The following is a 20,890-nucleotide window of genomic DNA, read 5'->3' as shown; positions in this document are numbered from 1 at the left end:
GACTATGTATTCATGGGATAAGGTAATTACACTAAATCCATCCATCCATCCGTATTTGCATTCCAAAGACATCAGAATATCTCCTGCGAAGCAAGATAATAAACTCTATCCCAACACTATGAAATTCCGTGGTATTCCAAGATTCCTTATTATTACACCTATAAACCCCCACTTTGCATGCATAACCACATGCAAAGCCTATCACCCATCCTATTAAACCACACCCAAACAATGATATATATACCTCCACCCCCCTCCCCAGCCCTCAGATAAGAAGAACTCCTAAAAACCCGCCTCATCAGCCTTGCCATTCGTATTCCTACTCCCACTCGCCTCCGCACCTCCCGAATTTCGAATCATGATTTCCTTTGGTTTACTCGGTTTCGCTCTCACCACATTCCGAATACTCGCTTCCCTCAACTCCGCGTTACTAAGACCGCTCCTCGGTCTGGAAGCACGGGATTCTCTCCCCGTATCACTACTTCTAGGTCTCTGAGCCCTAATCTCATCATCATCCACCTCTTGTTCTGCCTCTGTCGCATTCATAAAACTGCCCGCTTCCTCCGGGACATTTGAAAGGACGGTTTTGAGATCCCGATCGAGAGTAGTAGTTGGAGAGTCTTTGAGGGACAGGTTTTCCGGTTTCCTATTTGCAGAAACCTTTCCCTTCCAACTTCCTAATCCCAAAACTTTCCAGGCTTTCCCAAGTGAAAATTTCAATTCGCCATCATCTCCGGCATCTAGTTCGACGAGGGGACTAGATGATGATGCGCTGACATCGCTGGCATTGCTCCAATTTCTTCCATGTTGGCTTGGCCGACGGATTGGACTTACATCATGACCGTGGCGCAAATTCTGGTTTCTGAAGTCGGGAAGTTCAGATTGTTGGTGTGGGGGGATGTCGAAATAGGATTGCGGTTGTTGAAGAGGAGGGGTGGATTCAACAGAGTGATTACGACGGCCCGACGATGTCTGAGAATAAGCAGAATCCGAGGTGGCTACTGGGTAGTATCCGCGACCTTGAGTTTGGGCGCGGTTACCAGGATAGGCGTGCGGGGAAAAGGGGGAGTATGGGTTAAAGGAAGGTGGGGTTACGACTTCAGGACCGTCGTGTCGGTCAGATGAAAATCGTTCAGTTGTTGGGTGAGAGTAATTTCGGACGCTACGCGACGCTTCTGAACTAGTCATTTGCAGAGGATCGGTTGATATTGAACTCATATCGGATGGTGATGGGTATGAAGGACGATGTCTATGTGATCGAGGGACATTAGATCCGCTGCGTGTTTTTGCTTCCTTGAATGCCTTTGTGGCCTTCTTGAGGCGCCTTAAGATACAGAAAGCGGCGATAAGAATCACGAGGAGAATGAAAGCTGCGCCACCTATGATGCCACCAATTTCCGGTTTCGTAAGACCGCTGCTTGTTGGTGTACTCCCATTTGTTGCTTCGACTTTTGGTATTGCGGTAGCCGTGGGTGTGAGTTTTGGGACGGCCGAAGCTTTTGATGTATTCGCCGGGACTGATGGTGACGCTGGAGTAGAGGCTGCAACTAATGTGGATGTAATAGTCTGTGTGTGCGAATTGCTGTCCGTCGTGGTCAAGGTCTCGGTCAATGTGAAAGTCGTTACTGCCGTGGAATAACAATCACTCAACCCACAGCCCATACCATTCTTACAACAACCATAGTTTAATGAAGCCGGACATAAATATGAATTGACTCCACAAGTTTGGCTATAAGAAACACCGGGAGAAGCGCTACATCCGTCAATTGCGCATGAGTAGCCAGTTGGACAACACCCACCTGTTTTCCTATCAGATAATTTGCGATATAATTTGGCATGTGATAAGAACTTACCTCCGGCATCAATTCCACAAGCTGTATATCCTGACACTCCACAAGCTGAAGCAGGAGCTGCGCTGGTGAGATAACAACTACTTGTACCGCAAGATCTGTTGTTTGGACAACATCCTCCATTCATCGATTTAGGGCATAATTGATAATCGCTCGGACATTCTGATGCATCCCGTTTTCGCCCTTGAATCGCCTCGTGTATTTTATCCCAATGATTCGAACCCAATTTTCTCTTTACCATGCCTGGGTGTGATAATTTTGGAAACTTCGTCGTCATTGTAACTTGAGTTGTGGTAGTTGCCGAGCAGGATTCTCCATCGCAAACTTTATTAGCGGGGTAGCAATGCCCATATTTGTTGTTTGCACATTGTTGAATGCCCTCGGGGTATTGATTGTCGAATTTATTATCCATTTGATTTGCCATTGTTTCGCGATATGTGTTTTGACTTTACTAATGCGAATTGTTCGTCTTTCGTTAGATATTATCCTGCAAATGCTTCTTGCTATCGCGAGCGCAATTGTGCAACACAAGCATCTAACGTCTGCCGATCTTTTTTTGTCCAAACTATTTGGTGCTGTGAGACCTGAAGCTGCAGCATGAAAGTTGGTATCGGCCCGCGAGATTTGCACTTTCGAACAGCGGGGTCGGTACTATAATGTCATGAAGCCTGATTGTATCAACGAAAGAAGGTCTTCGAAATTTAGATCAAGCGACTGTGCCCTTCTGGTCGCAGAAATACCACAGTATAATGAGTGAACGATCTCGATTTCCCACGCTGTAAATACCAGTAGAACCAAAACAAGGGTATATATCGCAAAGGGCGCCTCTTACGGATCTCACTTCGAAAATTCCACGTTCGGTAAAACGTGATGCAGGAACATAAACAACGATATTTGAATGAGAAAAATACCAAAAATATCAAAAAACCGACAAAATTCTTACTGAGAAATGCATTTAGTCACGGATGGGCATTTGGAAAAGTGAGAAGATTGTCCCGCTGAGGCTCCATAGCACTCATCTCAGCCTCCCAGGTTTCCATTTTGGTATCGATGACAAGCATGGGCTGATGATTGGTAGTAGTATCCCTATCTGATTGGGTGTTTCTGCCACACAGTATTGGGTGTCGAGACAATTCCAACAAATCAGAGTGACTAGGGGCGGAAGGAATCGAAGATGAGTAGAAGATACATTGATGCAATTAGCCAGTAGAAGTGAAGGTGGTGCTGATCGTGTATGCAGGACTACCTATGAGAAAGGACTCAACAAATTGTCATCGGACGTGGCTGGTGGTGTGGCCCGGAAAAGAGCAGCAGTAAATGTAAGATATGTACGTACACTGTCGTGTTGGTCAGAACCCCGCGAAGGAAGAGAAGCTGAGATAAGGATGACTGCGATATGAATGTGATACAAAAAAGTTTCCCCACTCTGCACTCGCGTTGTCTAAATGCAAAGTACAAAGAGACAGACAGGAATTTGGTTCTCCTTGAACTATATAATTGACAAGCACGAACTGCACACAGAAAATGCTTGTCGCACCAACTTGGCTGCCAGCATGAATTCTCAAATGGGCAATCATGACCGAAGCTGTCGCTTGTCAGCTGCAAGTATCTATGCAATGCTTCAGATACTTGCCAAATTTTCTTTTTCCGACATCTCAATTGGTGGAAATGAATCTTCTTCATGCGAGAAAGCGGCGTAGGTCCAAAAATGGTCGCTGTTCAGCCCCCAAATCAATAAATAGATGTCAGAGTTGGCTGCATCACAATATGCGTTCAGTGGTTTGGTAGATGTTGAGATTAGTCATCCACCTGATAAAGGACCATGTAGCGTAGCTCCATCGCACAGATCGTATCGTAGTAATAAGAAGTAGATAATAGCTCTCTTCGTTATTTAACATTATTATTGAAAATTTATACTGAAAACTGCACCAAGAACCTAAGCACCGCTCGTGTTCTCGCAAGAAATGGAGATGTCGACCAAATGCCACACGATGTTTGTTATGGATAATCCAAAAGAAAGATCAAAGATGAAGCCAGCCATCTCTCACCCTGCCTTATGAATAGCATCTTCCAAATTCACGTCACATCCATATTTCATTCGAACAAAGTTATGTTTAAGGAATTGGTTCTCATACAATACGAGGAGTGCTGGCTCTTTCCAATTGCTGTATGGTTGGAGTGGTGTGAGGGGCGTTATACCTGGACAATCTTATAGATTTGACACACCGAGTCTGGTCGCTCTTCATCTGCTCACTGCTTAATTGCAGTATACAGAAGTCTGGATCGCTATGCGTGACTAATTAAGATGGGAAGTCGCGAAATGTCTGATTTTTCCTTGCTTCTGTCTCTTCGCAATGAAGCTTCTTTCCGGAGGAAGGTTCGAATAGTTTGGCAACAATCCTCTATTGATCAGTCCGTTCAGTCCTCAACCGTACTTTCCCAGTTTGTCGGGACTCGCTCAGACATTAGAAAAGTCTCATTGCATATTTATTTGCAAGCTCCTGCAATTTGCAAGAGTGCACAATATCTTGTCGTGTTGTGATCTAACAAAAATGCGTCGAGGTGCCTGCACACCTGGAGAAGTGCCTTTGGTCATAGCCTAGTCGGTTAGATCAAAATAAAGCTATGATATGCACATCTGAAGAGCTTTCCTCTGTACCCGACGCGTTAGCACTTCTGTTCTTGGAGTGAGATCGGCTAGAAACAGGAAGTGAGGTGTTTCAAGTATTCACAAATTGAAATCAGAGTCTACCTAACACTTGGATTACATTGTACGCGCCTACTCTCTCAATTTCTCTCTTCCCAATCTGAAATAATTATTTGGGAAGTCACTAGAGAGAGACAAACAGAGTAAATTGGAAAGTCTGTAAGTTGGTGAATTGTTCTTATTTCTAAGCTCAGTATTATTGTTGATTCCAAAATATCAATTAAACAGAAGGTGCGAATCAAGAGTCGCCGATGCCTATGGTTGCTTTCACAGTGATTGGGGGTTTAGGAAGTTGCGTGGGAGAAGAGGTCTCGTAAATGAGTATAAAGGTCCACAATTCATCTCTCATCTTCGTTCTCAATCATACAACAATCATACAACTCATACATTACAGTATTCATACACAATTCAGATTCCAACATTCAATTATAAAACATTCATCCCAACTATTACGATTACAACAATGGTTCAAATCAAACAACACATTCTCAGTGCTCTTGCACCTATTGCTGCACTTTTTTCTCCCTCTCCGAGTCCAATGCAATCTGCGCCATTCACGCTGTCCGTTGTTTCTGAGAACAAGTATTTAGATGGCTCTTATATACACGGTTGTCACACTGGAGCTGCTCAAACCGCACTTTGTGCTTTCCCCAAGTGTCATGCTCGTCATGGGGAAAACTCTCCGGTATGTTGTCAATCCTTGTGTCTGAATTCACATCAATTCCTGAATTTATATGAGTGACGTACTGATAAGAATTTTCAGACTACCTTCTACTTCAACGTCTCCGCTCCCCTCGGCCCCCATCAGCCCTCAGGAGCCCTAGTCTACAACTTGCCATATGATACGGATAAGTTTCTTTCCCAATCGGCAAAAATGGAGTTTAATCGCTATACGCATGATTTTGCCCATCCTTTGTTTGCACATCCTGACGACACGGAAGGTATCTTTGTCTTCCACCACGATCGCTTGCACCTCAAAGATCATAGAGAGCAGCGATGGTACATCTGCGGTGGATATTCTCCTTTCTCCATCAATAGTTTTCCCATTTTGGTTTGGTATCATGGAGTTGGAGATCCACGTGCAGAATGTGTCAAGGTGGAGATCAAGAGGGCATTCGTTTAATTCCTGGATGTCGAGTAAAAACTATGAAGTAGTGAGATCTAGGCTATAGGGCAGCTGAGCTTTTGATAGGAATGACTTTTTTTCATTCGAGAAGGAAAATCCTCTGTGTATCAACAGCATTTGGGGGTATTGTTAACCCAGAGACGGTTTCACTCTTGGGCAAGCGTTAGTTCTGGAAATATAAGTTTTAAATCGAGTTCTATCGTCTTATGTGCTACTTCCCTTGATTGTCTTCATTAATTCTTTTGGACGAAGATTCTTGAAGGGTGACTGCAGCAGCTTCGGCTGTCGTGTCGTGGTAGACTTCTCGTGTAATTCTTCTCCATTTGCGAGCCGGGAAACCAAGCTTTATGTCAGAACTCTCTAATTTGCATTCCATACACTACATCTATGCGATTTTCTCATGATTCTTTCTGAATTTATCGAGTAGGAGCCGGCCCCGATAAATTGCATAGACATATTTCTGTCTCGACTAGAGTCGAGATCTGGCCCCTATCACCCATTCCTGAGCATGCCAAGTCCACAGAATCTCCTCTCAAGCGGACACATTATGTTCTGATCCAATCACAATTATACCGGTGCATTGTAACATTACACCCCCATCAATAGATGTGCGGAAGCCCTCTTGCCGTGGGGGCGGTGCAGGGGAGATTTCTTAAATTTAACTTGGCTGACTCAGCTGAGCTGAGTATCCAGGAACTCGAAATATCTTAAAGCTGACGAGTAATAATCATATTCTGCCATGCGAGGCGCGCCCCCTTTTCTGAACTTCGACCATGTAGCTAAGCTACAAGTTGAAGCCTATCATTAACAGGATATAATAGTAATATTATAAAATGAATATATTTTTCTTTTTTAAAACATAAATATATGTTTTTATATTTAATTAATGATTCTTTTTTTATTAATAAATTATATTTTTTGGAATTTTTTTTTAAATTTTTAATAAAGAGAGTTTATGTTGAAACACGTGAATACATCATGTACTAACCCCTCACCGCTACACGAAGTGCGTATGTAGAGTAGAACATATATATAGTGTAACTATATCCTCCTCATACGAAGAGGGTAGATAAGATAATATTATATCATTCTAACCCTATTCATACTTTTCTAAGTCTATCCAACAGTTTATTTTAAATAAAATTTGAAAAAAAAAATTATAATATTATAAAATTATTATATTAAAGTTTCTTTTTGAAAAAGAAATAATTTTAATTGAAAATTATTTATTAATTAAAACATAAATATTTTAAAATATTTTTTCAATTTTGAATTTAGAAAAAAGAATTTGATAAGAAATTAAGAAAATATAATTATAATATTATAAAGTAAATATATTTTATAATTTTAAACAAAAAGAATTTTTAATTATTTGATCTCAATTTAAAATCATTTATTAATTAAAATATAAAATATTTTGAAATATTTTTTAATTTTGAATTAAGAAAATTATTATTAATGAAAAATTGAAAAAATATATTTATAATATCATATAATATATTTTATAATTTTGATAAAGAGGAATTGTTAGTTATTTAATTTTAATTCAAAATTATTTATTTGTTGAAATACAAAATATTTTGAAATATTTTTTTAATTTTGAATTTAGAATATTTTTTTTGATGAAAAATTAAAAAAATATAATTATAATATTATAGAATTAATATATTCTATAATTTTGTAAAAAGCGATTTGATTAAAATAAAAATTATTTATTAATTAAAATATAATATATTTTGAAATATTTTTTTAATTTTAAATTTCAAATATTATTTTTAATGAAAAATGAAAAAAAAAATTAATATTATAGAATGAATATATTTTCTAATTTTGTAAAAAGGAATTTATGTCACGAGGCAGGCAGGCGGAATCAGGAATCTATATTCAATAGTACTAAGAATAGTAGGTATGGGGTATAAATTAAAACATAGTTTAAAAAACTATAATATAGAATTTTTTAATATAAAGATATATAGAGTTTTTATTTATAAATTAGTTTAATAAAGTCTAGCTTATTGTTTATTAGTTATATATATTTATATTATAATATTATTCCTTTTCTTTAAATCGAGTTTTGATAAAGTAATAAAGTATAGTTTATAATTTTGTAGTAGGTAGTTTAGTTTAGATAGGTTTAAACTTATTGGGATATTTATAATAAAAATTGCGAATTAGTTCTTATATATTTTCTAAATAGCTAATAGATTCTTTAATTAATTTATTATAATTAATCTAATAAATAATATATTTTAAATAAGATTCTTTATAACCTTTTTTTTTAATAGAAATTCAGAATTTTAATAATTTTGAAATATTTTAAGTTATTGATTTTTATAAAAGATAACAATAGATTATATTATTCAAGAATAAAATTATTATATATAGAATATAATAGATTGATATAAAAAACAGAATAAATCCTTATAAAAATAAGTAATTCCAGTTTATAAATATAAAGGCTTATTAAATTTAGAATCTTAAATAATCTAAAATTCTTTTAATTAAGCTTTTTCTATAAATATAGGGTTTTGATATTTCTAGTATTCAGTCAAATCAGATTATTAAGAATATATTGATAAGTAAAGGAATAGTAAAAATCAGTATTCTTTAAATATCTAATTTGACTAATAATCAATTCTATTTTTAAATATAAAAAGATTGTTTTTATTTTGGAAATAAATTCCTTAATATTTCTTATAGCAAAACAATTACTTTTAGATAGGAATAACTCAAAGTTTAGATAGGAATGAAATCTGTAATTAAAGAAAAATGGAATTATTCAAATACTTTTGAATTAAATATTATTAATAGAGAATTCAATAAGTAGAAATTGTTCTATTTAATTATTTTGTAAATAAATTATATATAATTTGAGATATTATTTTAATATTGTATTAACTTTTTTGATTTGTTTGTTAATTTCAGAATAGTAAGTGATAAAGAATCTAATAGATATTTTCAAATACTTATAAATATACTTTCAGAATTTGAATACAAATTGAGTTTTATGATTGGAAATAATTATTAAAGATAAGTTATAAAGCTTTTAGATATTCTTTTAAAATAAATAAACAATTTCTTTAGAATTATAGATATTATAATAAAACAGAAAGTGTTTTATTTTAATCAAATAATTGATTATTATTATAATAATATTAAAATCAATATTTTCGAATAAATATATAATGAAATCTATCAAGATATTTTGTTAAACTTTTTATAGAATCAAAAATAAATAAAGAATTTCTTTCTAGTCTTTACAATTTAAGATAATATAATAATAATTATAATAATTACAGATCTACTATATAATATAATTATAATAATTAAATTAATAGTAATCTAGAAATAATAATTTAAAGGTTTGAATATAATATAGATAATTAATAATAAAGAATTTATAATATAAACAAAATAGATAAGCTTTTAAGGAATTGTAATTAGAGATATATAATTTCTCTCAATAATATAACAAATTATTGTTTTCGAAATATTCAATAAGAATAATTTTCGAATATTTTAGAGATCCTTTTTATAGAGATTTCAAAATAAATTTAGGGATAGAATTAATTTGATAATCTTTTTGAAATAGGAATAATAGATTAGTAAATAGATTTAGAGGAGTTTCTTAATCCTTTAAAGATATTACAAAATCAGATTCTAATATAATAAATAGAAGTTCAGATTCAAATATAATAGAATTAGAAAAATTAATAGAATTGAAGTTTCTCTAATTTTATATAATAATAGTGAATTATGTCTTAACAATCTTAACTTTTTTTAAAGTATTAATAATTAAGAATAAATTAAGATTCAAGTTTTCTTTTTTCAGAATAACTCGATTTTGATATAAAAGATATTCATTTTCTTTTTTAAAAAAATCCTCTAATTTTCTAATCAAAATATCAAATTTGATATTTAGTGTAAAAGAGTAGAAGGTGGTAGGGTCATAAAGTAGTCCTTCGTAAATACCACAGATAAGTCACTGAGACGTAGCGCCTCCGGCGGAGGAGAGGAGGAGTAGGTACTATATAGCGTATCACAAAACGTACGAGAAGGTGGGTGGGAACTGACTGCTTTTTTCTAAGCTACACGAAGAAGACCTATAAATACTAGCTACAGAAAGAGGTCACGTGACCAGTACCAAGTTTCGCCCACATTAGTTTTCTAAAATAATAAATAATTTGGAAATTAAATCGAAATAGGAATTCAGATTAATAAATTTGATAATAGTTTAATAGTTTTGTTATTATAAAGTATTTCAGATTTTTGTAATTTATAATTATCTAAATTAAAAACAATACACTTTTTAGTTTAAAATACTATTTTTCAAAATAATAAATAATAACTAGAAGTTCTTTATTATAAATTTCGTAATTATATTTAACAATTAAGTGTTTTTTCGAAAAAAATATAATAGGTTTTAGAATCTTTTTCTTATTATATTAAGAAAAAACTTCCATAAAGATATAATCTAATATATTGATTTCCAAAATCACTTCTTTTTTTTAATTAAAGAAAATTAAAATAAAAGTTTTGATAAATACTTTCTTTAATTAATTAAAAGCATTTTGATAGATAATATTCTATAGAAACAGGATATTCTTTTTAATTAAATTTATTATCGAATTAATTATCTTCAAGAAATCCTTAATAAATTATTAATAAAAGTTTATAAATCTAATAAATACTTGTATATTAGTTATAATATCAAATAATTTCTAGTTTATAATAATCTTTATCTTTTTTAAATTTATTCGAATATTATTCTTTTCTATAATTAAATTAAAGAAAATAATTTCAAATTTCAGGAATTCATATTTTTCGAATTTTGTGAATAGATTGGTTTTTCTTAATATTTATAGAACTTTTTGAATATAACAAATATATTCTTTTTGGATATAATTATATATTAATATATTATTTAGATATATAATATAAAATATATTCAAATATCTTTATAGGAAGTTATTAATAAATTTCTAGAATATAATAAATGTTTCTATTAATTTAAATAGTATAATTAAAAATTCGAATAAACTAAATTGGATATAGAATATAATTAAATATTTCTATTCTTTTTTGATTCTGATATTATTAAAAATAAAAATAATATTGATCTTATTAAAATACTTTATTTCCTTTAAATTGTTTAGAAATTCTTTAATTAGTAGTAATAGATATCAATCTTTTATAGATAGATTATTTAAAGTTTAATAATCGATATAGAAATAAAAACCTTTATTAGTTTTCTTAATAAATAATATAAATAATATAAATAATATAAATAATATAATAAGTAAAGAATTAGAATAAATAAATTCTTTTTTTAGATTTTCTTTTAATTATTTTTTTAAAGCTTTAAATTCGATTTGGAATATAGTATATAAAGCTTTAAAAGGTAATATAATTCCTTTTTAAAATCAGATTTCGTAATTATATAATCAATATAGTAATAGTTTATTAATATTTTATAAGGAAAATATATTCTTTTAGTTTTGGAATTCGAATAGAAAATTATTTGGATTAAATTCTTTCTTTTTATTTAAAATATTATTAATCTATTTAATAAAGATCTAGAGTATTTTATATTTCTAATAGATGTATATGAAATAGGCTTTTAGAGAGATTATGGTTATATCTTAATTTTTGAGGTTTTTAGGGTAATTAGATAGGTATATAAATCAAGTTTTTGAGGAAATATTAGGTAGAGCTTTTATTCGAAATAAGTGAAATGGAATATTATAGAATTTATAGTAATATGAGTTATCGAATTGAAATAAGTTTATTATAAAGTTGATATAGGGGTTATACTTTTTAAATCAGATTATATTCAATATTATAAGATAATAAGCTAATTCAATTATAAACAAAGTAATTCTTTTTTTAATATAATTATTAATTCTAAATTCAATATAGATATAGAAAATAATTTAGTTTTTAGGTAGAATTTTGTTATTGAATTTAATAACTTTGAAGATAGCAGATAATTTGTATTCAGAGATCTTTTGGAATAATATTTAGTTTTAATTAATGAAGGTAGTTTTTTTATAATTATTATTTATTATAGTATAAATTGGGAGAATATCTTTTTTTGAGAATAGGGTAATAAATAGGATTATTAAATTTATATGATTATTCAATTTATTTTTTAAGAATAATTTTTGAATAATAATAGCAAATAAATAGAGTTTATATAAAAGATTATTCTAATAGTGATTTAGATTAAACAAATTCTATTTTTTAATTTAAATAAATTAGTTAGAAAACGAAACAATAATCGAAACAAAAAGCGAAATAGGGATTAAATAGATATTCTGCTTTTTAATAAACTTCTCGAAATAGGATTGTATCTAAAGGGATTAGAAGTTCTAATTTTAAGTTAAATAGAATGGGTATTAGGATATAGGTAATTACGAATTAAGTAGTTAGTAAAGTTATAGTAATAATATTCTCTTTATTTTTTTTAGAATAAATTATTATTAGTAATATAATATTAAGAGTTGAGATTTATAGAATTTCCTTTTTAAATAAACGAAAGAGTAATCTTATTTGTGTAGGAAGATTAGATTATAAAATTATAAATAAATTTGGATAATAGAATAGAAGTTTTTCTTTTAATAAAAATAAAAGTAATAAAATAATTTCAAAAGATTTATTATTAGTATTGATAGAACTAATTATCGAGTTGTTATAGATAAGCAGAGTATTTCTGGAAATCATAAAATGGAAATGGATTATAAAGCAATATATCTTATAGTTTTCAAAAGATTTCTTAAAATAATAATAGGGTTAGGGTATTATTAGATATTTTGCTTTTCAGAGTTAATCTCTAAAACTCAGCAAAATAAATATTGAAATCAAGATATCTTTATTTGAATTGATATAATTAATTCTGAATATTTTGTTTGTAATCAGAATTCTCAAAAGTATTTTCTAAATATTCCAAAAACGGATTATAGTTAATAAATTGTGGGATACTATAAATAATTTTAGAAAAAATCAGTTTGTAAGCTTTTCCAATAAATCTTCTAGTAATATAAGTCAAATGAGTAAAAATAATAGGAAAACAATTAGAATTCGAATTTATTTTTATATATATCTATTAAACAAATCTTTATAAATCGAATTGAGAATTATTAAATTCTTTAAAATCAGAAATATATTTATTTAAGTGGATAGTAGCGAATAGAATAGGTATAGTAATATTAAATAATTCGAGAACAAATTCGGTAGATATTATTTTAGAAAGTATAATAAGAGTAAATATAGATTCAGTAAAGTAATTAAATAAACAAATATTTTATATAATAATTTGCTTATACAAAAAGACTTCAATATATTTTTAATAGATATTTTTTGAATCTTGTATTTAAGGGATAGATTGATTTTTTTCAATTTGGTAATATATACAATTATTGATTAGAGATATTGATATTAAGTTTGAGAATCCTTTGCTATAATTATATTGAGCTTAAAGGTATTCTTCGAATAATTAGGCAAATATAGAACTAATATTACTATTGTAATGATATTGATAGGAGCTATATAGTATTATAGAAAAAACAAATAGAATTAGGAATTTATATTTAATAATACTAAGAATAGTAGATATAGAATATAAATTAAGATATAGCTTAAAGAACTATAATATAGGATCTTTTAATATAAAGATATATAGAGTTTTCACTTATAAGCTAGCCTAACAGGGCCTAGCTTATCGCTTATCGGTCACGTGTATCTACACCGTAATAATTTAATTTAAATAAAAACTATTTATTAATTGAAATATATCACGGAGGTAATAGCTATATCTAATGATCACTTTGATCTGGGAATAGGTATATAGAATAATAATAAATTAAATTGACTTTAAAAATAATCTTAATAATTATATTTACTTTATATATTCTAATCGAACAAGATACTTATTTAATTAGATATATAGGGTATATAATTGAAATGAATAAAATAATATTAATAATTATAAAAATAAGTATTCTAAAAAAATATTAGAATTAATGCTTATAAGGTTATATTATATGGTGAATTTTGTAATATATTCTTTAGATTGCTAGGTATTTTAATGATTATACTAAAGAATCTATATAGTAAATAAAGGAAAAATTCTTAGATAATGAATGGTGTAAATATTAATAAGTATTTTATTCAAATAATTATTATAAATTTACTTATTGGGTAGACTTATTTATCAAATAAAGAAATGTAAAATATATAAATATATAAAGTTTTTTATAAAAAAAAGAGTAAATTATATTATTAATTTGGGTAATCTATAAAAGAATAACAATATTAGAATAAGGGAATTTAATTCTTTAAATTGATATATATTAGGAGATCTGAATTATATTAATTATTATTAACTGGGTATTTATATTAATTAATTTAATTAATCTGTGTATGCAATATTTTTATAGCAATAATGAAATTAAATGGAAATCAATGAATTTTGGGGAATATAGTAAATCGAGATGATTATAAGAAAATAATAGTTTTCTTTTTTTAATCTTTATATTTAATAATTCGATATATTTTTTAAATATATTTTCTTTTATTAAAAAATCCTCTAATTCTATTAATAATTTTGATTAATATATAATTACCTTTTTGTATAATATATCAAAAAATGATATTTGATTTAATAGATTTAGTGCTTAGTGTACTTTTATTTAATTATTACCTTTAATTAAAATTCGATTATCTTTTAATAAAACGATTTTATAAATAAAATCTTTTTTTAATGAATTTTAATAAAATCCTAATAATAACTTTTTAAAAAAGATTAAAGCTATTTACAATTATTAAATTGAAATAAACAAATATTATATAATAATTATTTCTATAAAATATAATAATCTTTTTATTAATAATAAAAACAAATATTATCTTTTTAATCTTTTTTCTAATAATAAGAATTTCTTATTGGAAATTTCTTTTTTTTCGAATAAATCTATTTCTGCATTTAGGTTAAATAAGTTCCGAATACTTGTTCGTAAAGTTTATAATAAATACAAGTAGAAAGGTTTTAAATATAATCTTAAAAATAAAAATATATAAAACTCTATTCTTTATATAAAATGTGTTTACTTTTTTCTTTCTAATTATTATAAGAAATATAATAAGTATTTCAAATAGAGAAATGCTTTTTCTTTTTAATATTAAAAATATATTACATATATTTATATATCTTTTCTAATATATTTAAGATCTTTAATTATCTAATTATTAGAACTTTGCAATTCTAAATTTATAATATTTTTTAGAAAGGTATATTCTGATCTTTTTATATTATTATAATTTATTGATATACTTTTTAAAAAACTATTTTAAATTAGAAATTGGCTTATATTACAATAATAATTATATTAGCTATAATTAAAAAAGATAGCGAGTTTATTAATCTTAACTTTTTTTTATTATTAATATAAATTATATTTTCTCCCCCTACTCAATCATCACAATTATCCATTTATTCTTTTTTTTCATTAAAATTATTATTTTTCTTTTTAATTAAAAAATGGAGACTATTTCCTGCCCTCAAATTTTTTACAACTAAGCATATAAAAATCGAAGTACAGGTTTTTATAGTGAATTTTAAGCCTTAATTGCAGTTTACTTATTCTGTTTTGAAAAATAAAGATAAAATAATATTTAATATTAATAATAATAATAATATTAATAATGAATGTAATATTATTAATAAGAATAATATAATTAATTCTAATAATAAATTAAGTCGGATACCCCACTTTCTGGCCACCCCCCTTTTGGGCCACTTTTTACACCAAAAATGGAAATTTTAACTCTCTCATTTATGGATAGAATTTCATGAAAATTTATATATATATAATCTAGATCGATTTAAGCTTATTCTGAAATTTTCAGATTTTTAGGATTTTTCTGTATTGAGATCTAGAGCTTCAAAATATCGATTTTTAAATTTGTATGGGAATCACATACAAATTTGAAACTTTTATAAAATCTTTAATAACTTTCGAATAAAAATTGCTAAAAATATATTGTAAAATTTCACTATCACTTTATAATATATTTCATATAATAGATTCAGAAAAAATAAAAAAATTCTCATAAATAAATATTTAAAGGGGTACCCTCAAAATGACAGGGATTATTTATACTACTCTAAACTCACTGTATACTATATCTCTATATCTGTTAATTTTTTTGAATTTTTTTTTGAATTTCTATATAGATTCAAGCTCAAATATCTCAGAAATATATATAGTTTTCTTTTAATAATTGTTGTTAAAAAGTTATTAAAGGTTTTATAAAAATTCTAAATTTGTATGTGATTCCCATACAAATTTGAAAATCGATATTTTGAAGCTCTAGCTTTCAATACAGAAAAATCCTAAAAATCTGAAAATTTCAGAATAAGCTTAAATCGATCTAGATTATATATATATAAATTTTCATTGAATTATATTATATATTGATAGAGATATTAATAGGCCTAAAAAGTGATTTTTGGTGTGAAAGGGTGGCCCAAAACCCTGTTGGCCCGAAAGTAGGGTAACCGACTTAATTAACAAAAGAAAATAGATTGATTTAATGAAATTCGATTTTGAATATATTAAAAGGAAATATAAATTAAAGGGAAAAATTCTTATTTGATTTTACTAATTCTTATACTTATATTTAATAGATTTAAAAGGAATATAAAGTAATTGAACTTTTATTATAATAAGTTTTTAATTAATTTATTTATTATTATCTTTATTATAAACAAATGTATAAAATGGAAATTCCTTTTTGAATATTCCTGATGTAGTTATATATTCTATATATTGATATATTTCAATTTAATAATGATTTTTTGTTTTTTTTTATTATTAATTTGATCATTTATTAATTATTATAAAAAATTGTAATTAATTATTTAATTACAAAATTGATTTCTTTAAGGAATTATAATATAATTAATATTTCTTTTAATATATATTCAATATTAAATAATTCAACTTCAATAATAAATATAATAACTATATTTTGTTTTGAAGCTTTTTATATTATTAATCTATTAAACAATAAAATTACAAAATCTTAAGATAATTTTTATAATTCCTTATCATTAATAAATAAAGCATTTGAAAAGAATAAAAACTATGGAATCTGTTTTTGACTATATCCAATTAAATAGTATCTCATATTCCAGAAATATTATATACAATAATTAATTGCTTTTATATAATCCAAAAATAGATTAATTAAAAAGTGACTAAATTGCAAAACTGTGAATACAATATTTGCTTTAATTGTGATTACAGTGTATAACACTGATCCTATCTTCTTTTGATAGATTTATATAAATATAATAATTATATTTTTATTATATTTTATGAATTCTATTATTAATAGAAATATATATATATTATTATTATTGAAATTAAACTTTTTTATAATTTTTTTAATATAGATATTATATGCTAATTAAAGTTTTCTTATTTTCTGATTACAAATAATCTGGATATTCAAAAATCACTTTGTATTATCTAGATCTTTCAGTTTATAGATAGTTTTGATATTAAAAATGATATTATTAACTATCGATATATTTTTATGATAATATATAATCTATATATTGTTTATAAAGAATAATATTAAAATAATTTGATCTAGATTTATGAAAAGATAGGGTTTCTTTTTATATTGATTTAGATCTAGATTTTTAAATGTTTTACTAAAATCCTTAAATTATAATATAGGGAAATCTTAGAGATTATATAATATATAATTCAAAACTATATATTTATTTAGTTTTTTAAATTTATTTGGTAAATAATAAATTATAGATATATCTAATAGATTTTTATAAATATTAATAAATGTATTAATGATATTAAATTGTTTTATTTTCAGATCATATTTTGCTATTAGTACTATTACAATTCTGAATGATTTTTTGATAAGTGTTGTAATGTAAGTTGATTTGATTATATCTTTTGCTTAAAGATTATTATAAATAACTAATTTAATTTAATATTGTGTTAAGAATTCTTATTTATTATATTTATATATGAATATTTATTATAATAATATAAGGGTAATCAATATATTTTATATATTGATTTCATATTATATTTTGTAATCTTTTAGGTTATTGATTTCAATTTTATATTTATATTTAAATTATTTTTTTAAAAAGTAATCCTTAAATTAATAGTAATACTAAAATAATTTAAATAATCTTGATAAATACAGATTGGGTAATTTCTTTAAAGCTTTTTTTTTAGATATATTAAAAAGACTTAGTTTTATTTATATAGTGAAAATGATTATACTATATATAATAATAAATAAATAAACTTTCTCCTATATATTTATATTTGAATAATTAGATTAAAATATTAAATGGAAATTTTCAATATAGAAATTACTTTTCAATAACAAATTTGTAATAAAAATACCTATAAATATATAATTATTTATAAACAAATTATTTTATAATTTCTTTTATTATCAAATTTAATAATAATAATTTGTAGATATGTTAATATCAAGAGTTATATTATCAAAATTAAAGAATTAATATTTAAATAAATTGAAAATTGAACAAAAAATTTCAATTCTTATAATCCTTCATCTTCTAGATTTTCGATTAGAAAAAAATAGAATTTCATTTTTTTTAAATTAATTGATTATATATATTAAAAAAAGTAATCTTTTCAATAATATTGTTTTCTTTATAATATAGATATTTATAATATTAATAAAATAAATGTCTAAATTGTTTTATATTCTCTATATATAATTTAAATAGTATTATCAATATACTTATATTTTATATTTTCAGATTGATTATTATAATTACTTAGTATTGAAATAGAATTTATAGATTTTTGTAATTAATTAATAATAATTTGTTCTTGAATTCAATTTTTTATTTCTAAAATTTCTTTAAAATATAGAATTTTATATATATTATTATTTTCGATATTTTTATATAAGCTTCTGTTTTTTAAAGATACCCCCGAATCCTACTTGTATTAAGATATATTTAAAATACATATAATAATATTAATAGAATTAATAATAATATTATCAATATTAATTATTTATTGAATATTAAGAACTAGTGTAAATTGCTATAACTCCTAATTTATATATATATTAATGGTTTTATTTAATAAATTTATTTTGTATATTCTTTTTTTAAAAAAAATAATATTTTAAGTAATAATAATCTGTTTGAATTTGGGTATTTAGATATAATAGATTGGGGAATCTAATATATATTTAATGAGATATTTAATATTTACTTTAAAATTAATTTTATAAATTCTTTTATTTATATCTAATTCTTTTTTTTTATCCAGAAAATATACCCTATATTTATATTAATATATTCTATTCTAGTTTGAATAGAAATCAACATTTAAATAATCCATAATTACTAAAACAAATAATTATAAATATTTCTGAAATTAAATATCCAATATCTTATTTAGAAATTTGAATAATCAAATTTTAAAAAAACTAATATTATATAAATAGGTAACAGCTTGTACTACTTCAATCTATAAAAGATTAAATATACCTATAGAAATCTGTATTTTGATTTGTTTAATAATTATCTTTTATTCTATTTGTTTTGATTTATTATTTGATTTGTATATATTTAATAAGAATAACTCAAATTCTATATTTTCGGTTTTAATTTAATTTTTGAATATAATATTTCTCATAATACTAATAATTGAAATATTATTATTCTATTTAATATAGATTATTAAAAGATTATATTTTCTGAATACTCAAACAAGGAAGTTTTGAATTATATCGAACATTTCAAAATAAATTTTTTAATATAATAAAAAACTAAAGATTTTTTTATTAAATATATCTTTGATTATTAGAAACTAGAATATTTTAATATATATACATAAAAAATCGAACAAATCCTATTAGATTTTATAAAAAGGATATAATAATTAAGATATATTAAAAGCTTGTAATATTATTTGCTTTATATATATATATATATAAACAATCAATATATTCAATCCTAAAAAATCCTTTAATTTTTACATTCCTTACTAAGAAAACAAGATATTCGAAAGTTTTTTTATTCAAATATTCTAATCACTTATACCAGAATTGTACAAAATCCTTTTGAGATTTAAATAAATCTTTTGATTAACAAAATAATCTTTTGATATTAGAATTAAATATAGAATATATCAAAAGGTTTGGATTTATAAATATTATATTTAGATTGATCAAATAAAAGAAAAGTAATTTGTATTCTAGAAATAAGAAATTATTTTTATAAGTATAATAAATAATAATATAATTATTCTCAAAATTATCCTTTTATAATGTAAAGTTTATTTTTAAAAATTATATTCTAGTATCTAAAAGCTTTATTTCTGAGATAATATTAATATGAAATCTAGAAATATATATAATATTAGAAAGGATTAGATTACTTTTGAATCTTAAAGTTTTTAAAGAATATTCTTAATTATATAAATATTTTATTTAATAATCTATATTTTTAATATTCTTGTTTTAATGTAATCTGATGTTAATAAAGGTATATATTTATAGTTATTAAAAGATTAATATTATTAATAAGATATATTATATTATTATTATTAAGTATAGTACTATTAGAAAGTTAATAGAATAAATTAAAGATAATAATATAAATCCTATAGCTAATAGATATAACACTTTACCTTAGAAGAACTGCAAGAGCAGGGTACAATTTATTCTTAGAATCTATAATTACAGAATCAAGAGCAAAGTATTCATTGAGTGTACCTATATATTAATTATATACATATAATCATATATATATACATATACATATATAAACAATTATAATTACAATTAAATATCAATTTGTAATATTACCCCCCTTTTCAAAAAAGCTTACTTTTAAACTTCATAATTACCTATTTTAATTATCAAATTAATAATTACAAGATAATATTATTATTATTTAATTATAATAATATAATAAACAAATATATATATAGGTTTTTCTTTTTTATAATAAAAAGATATATATAAAGCAAAGAAAACCATTCTATAGCCTAATAATTAATTAAATTCTTTGAAATATATAAATCAATCAAATCCCCTTTCTCTTTCAAATCTTTTTCTAATTAATTAATTCTTTATATTTATTAATTAATATATCTTTAATCCCAAAAAGAA

General features: G+C 25.3%; 2 protein-coding genes across 2 annotated transcripts; one reads left to right on the top strand and one right to left on the bottom strand.

Annotated features, from left to right (window-relative positions):
* Positions 1-282: 282 nt before the first annotated feature.
* EAE98_009094 (uncharacterized protein) lies at positions 283-2,274 on the bottom strand (the record flags this gene model as incomplete). The annotated part of the gene is made up of 2 exons (XM_038956715.1): positions 283-1,799; positions 1,854-2,274. 2 exons carry the CDS (start codon positions 2,272-2,274, stop codon positions 283-285), a joined length of 1,938 nt encoding a protein of 645 aa, XP_038806781.1.
* A 2,746-nt stretch (positions 2,275-5,020) lies between these two features.
* Positions 5,021-5,877, top strand: EAE98_009093 (uncharacterized protein; the record flags this gene model as incomplete). The annotated part of the gene is made up of 2 exons (XM_038956714.1): positions 5,021-5,242; positions 5,321-5,877. The coding sequence occupies 2 exons, from the start codon at positions 5,021-5,023 to the stop codon at positions 5,678-5,680; spliced, it is 582 nt and encodes a 193-aa protein (XP_038806780.1). The 3' UTR covers positions 5,681-5,877.
* Positions 5,878-20,890: the final 15,013 nt, after the last annotated feature.

The sequence above is a fragment of the Botrytis deweyae genome (assembly GCF_014898535.1).
Source record: "Botrytis deweyae strain B1 chromosome Unknown BDEW_026, whole genome shotgun sequence".
Taxonomy (NCBI): Eukaryota; Fungi; Ascomycota; class Leotiomycetes; order Helotiales; family Sclerotiniaceae; genus Botrytis; species Botrytis deweyae.
This window is presented reverse-complemented; position numbering and strand designations above follow the sequence as displayed.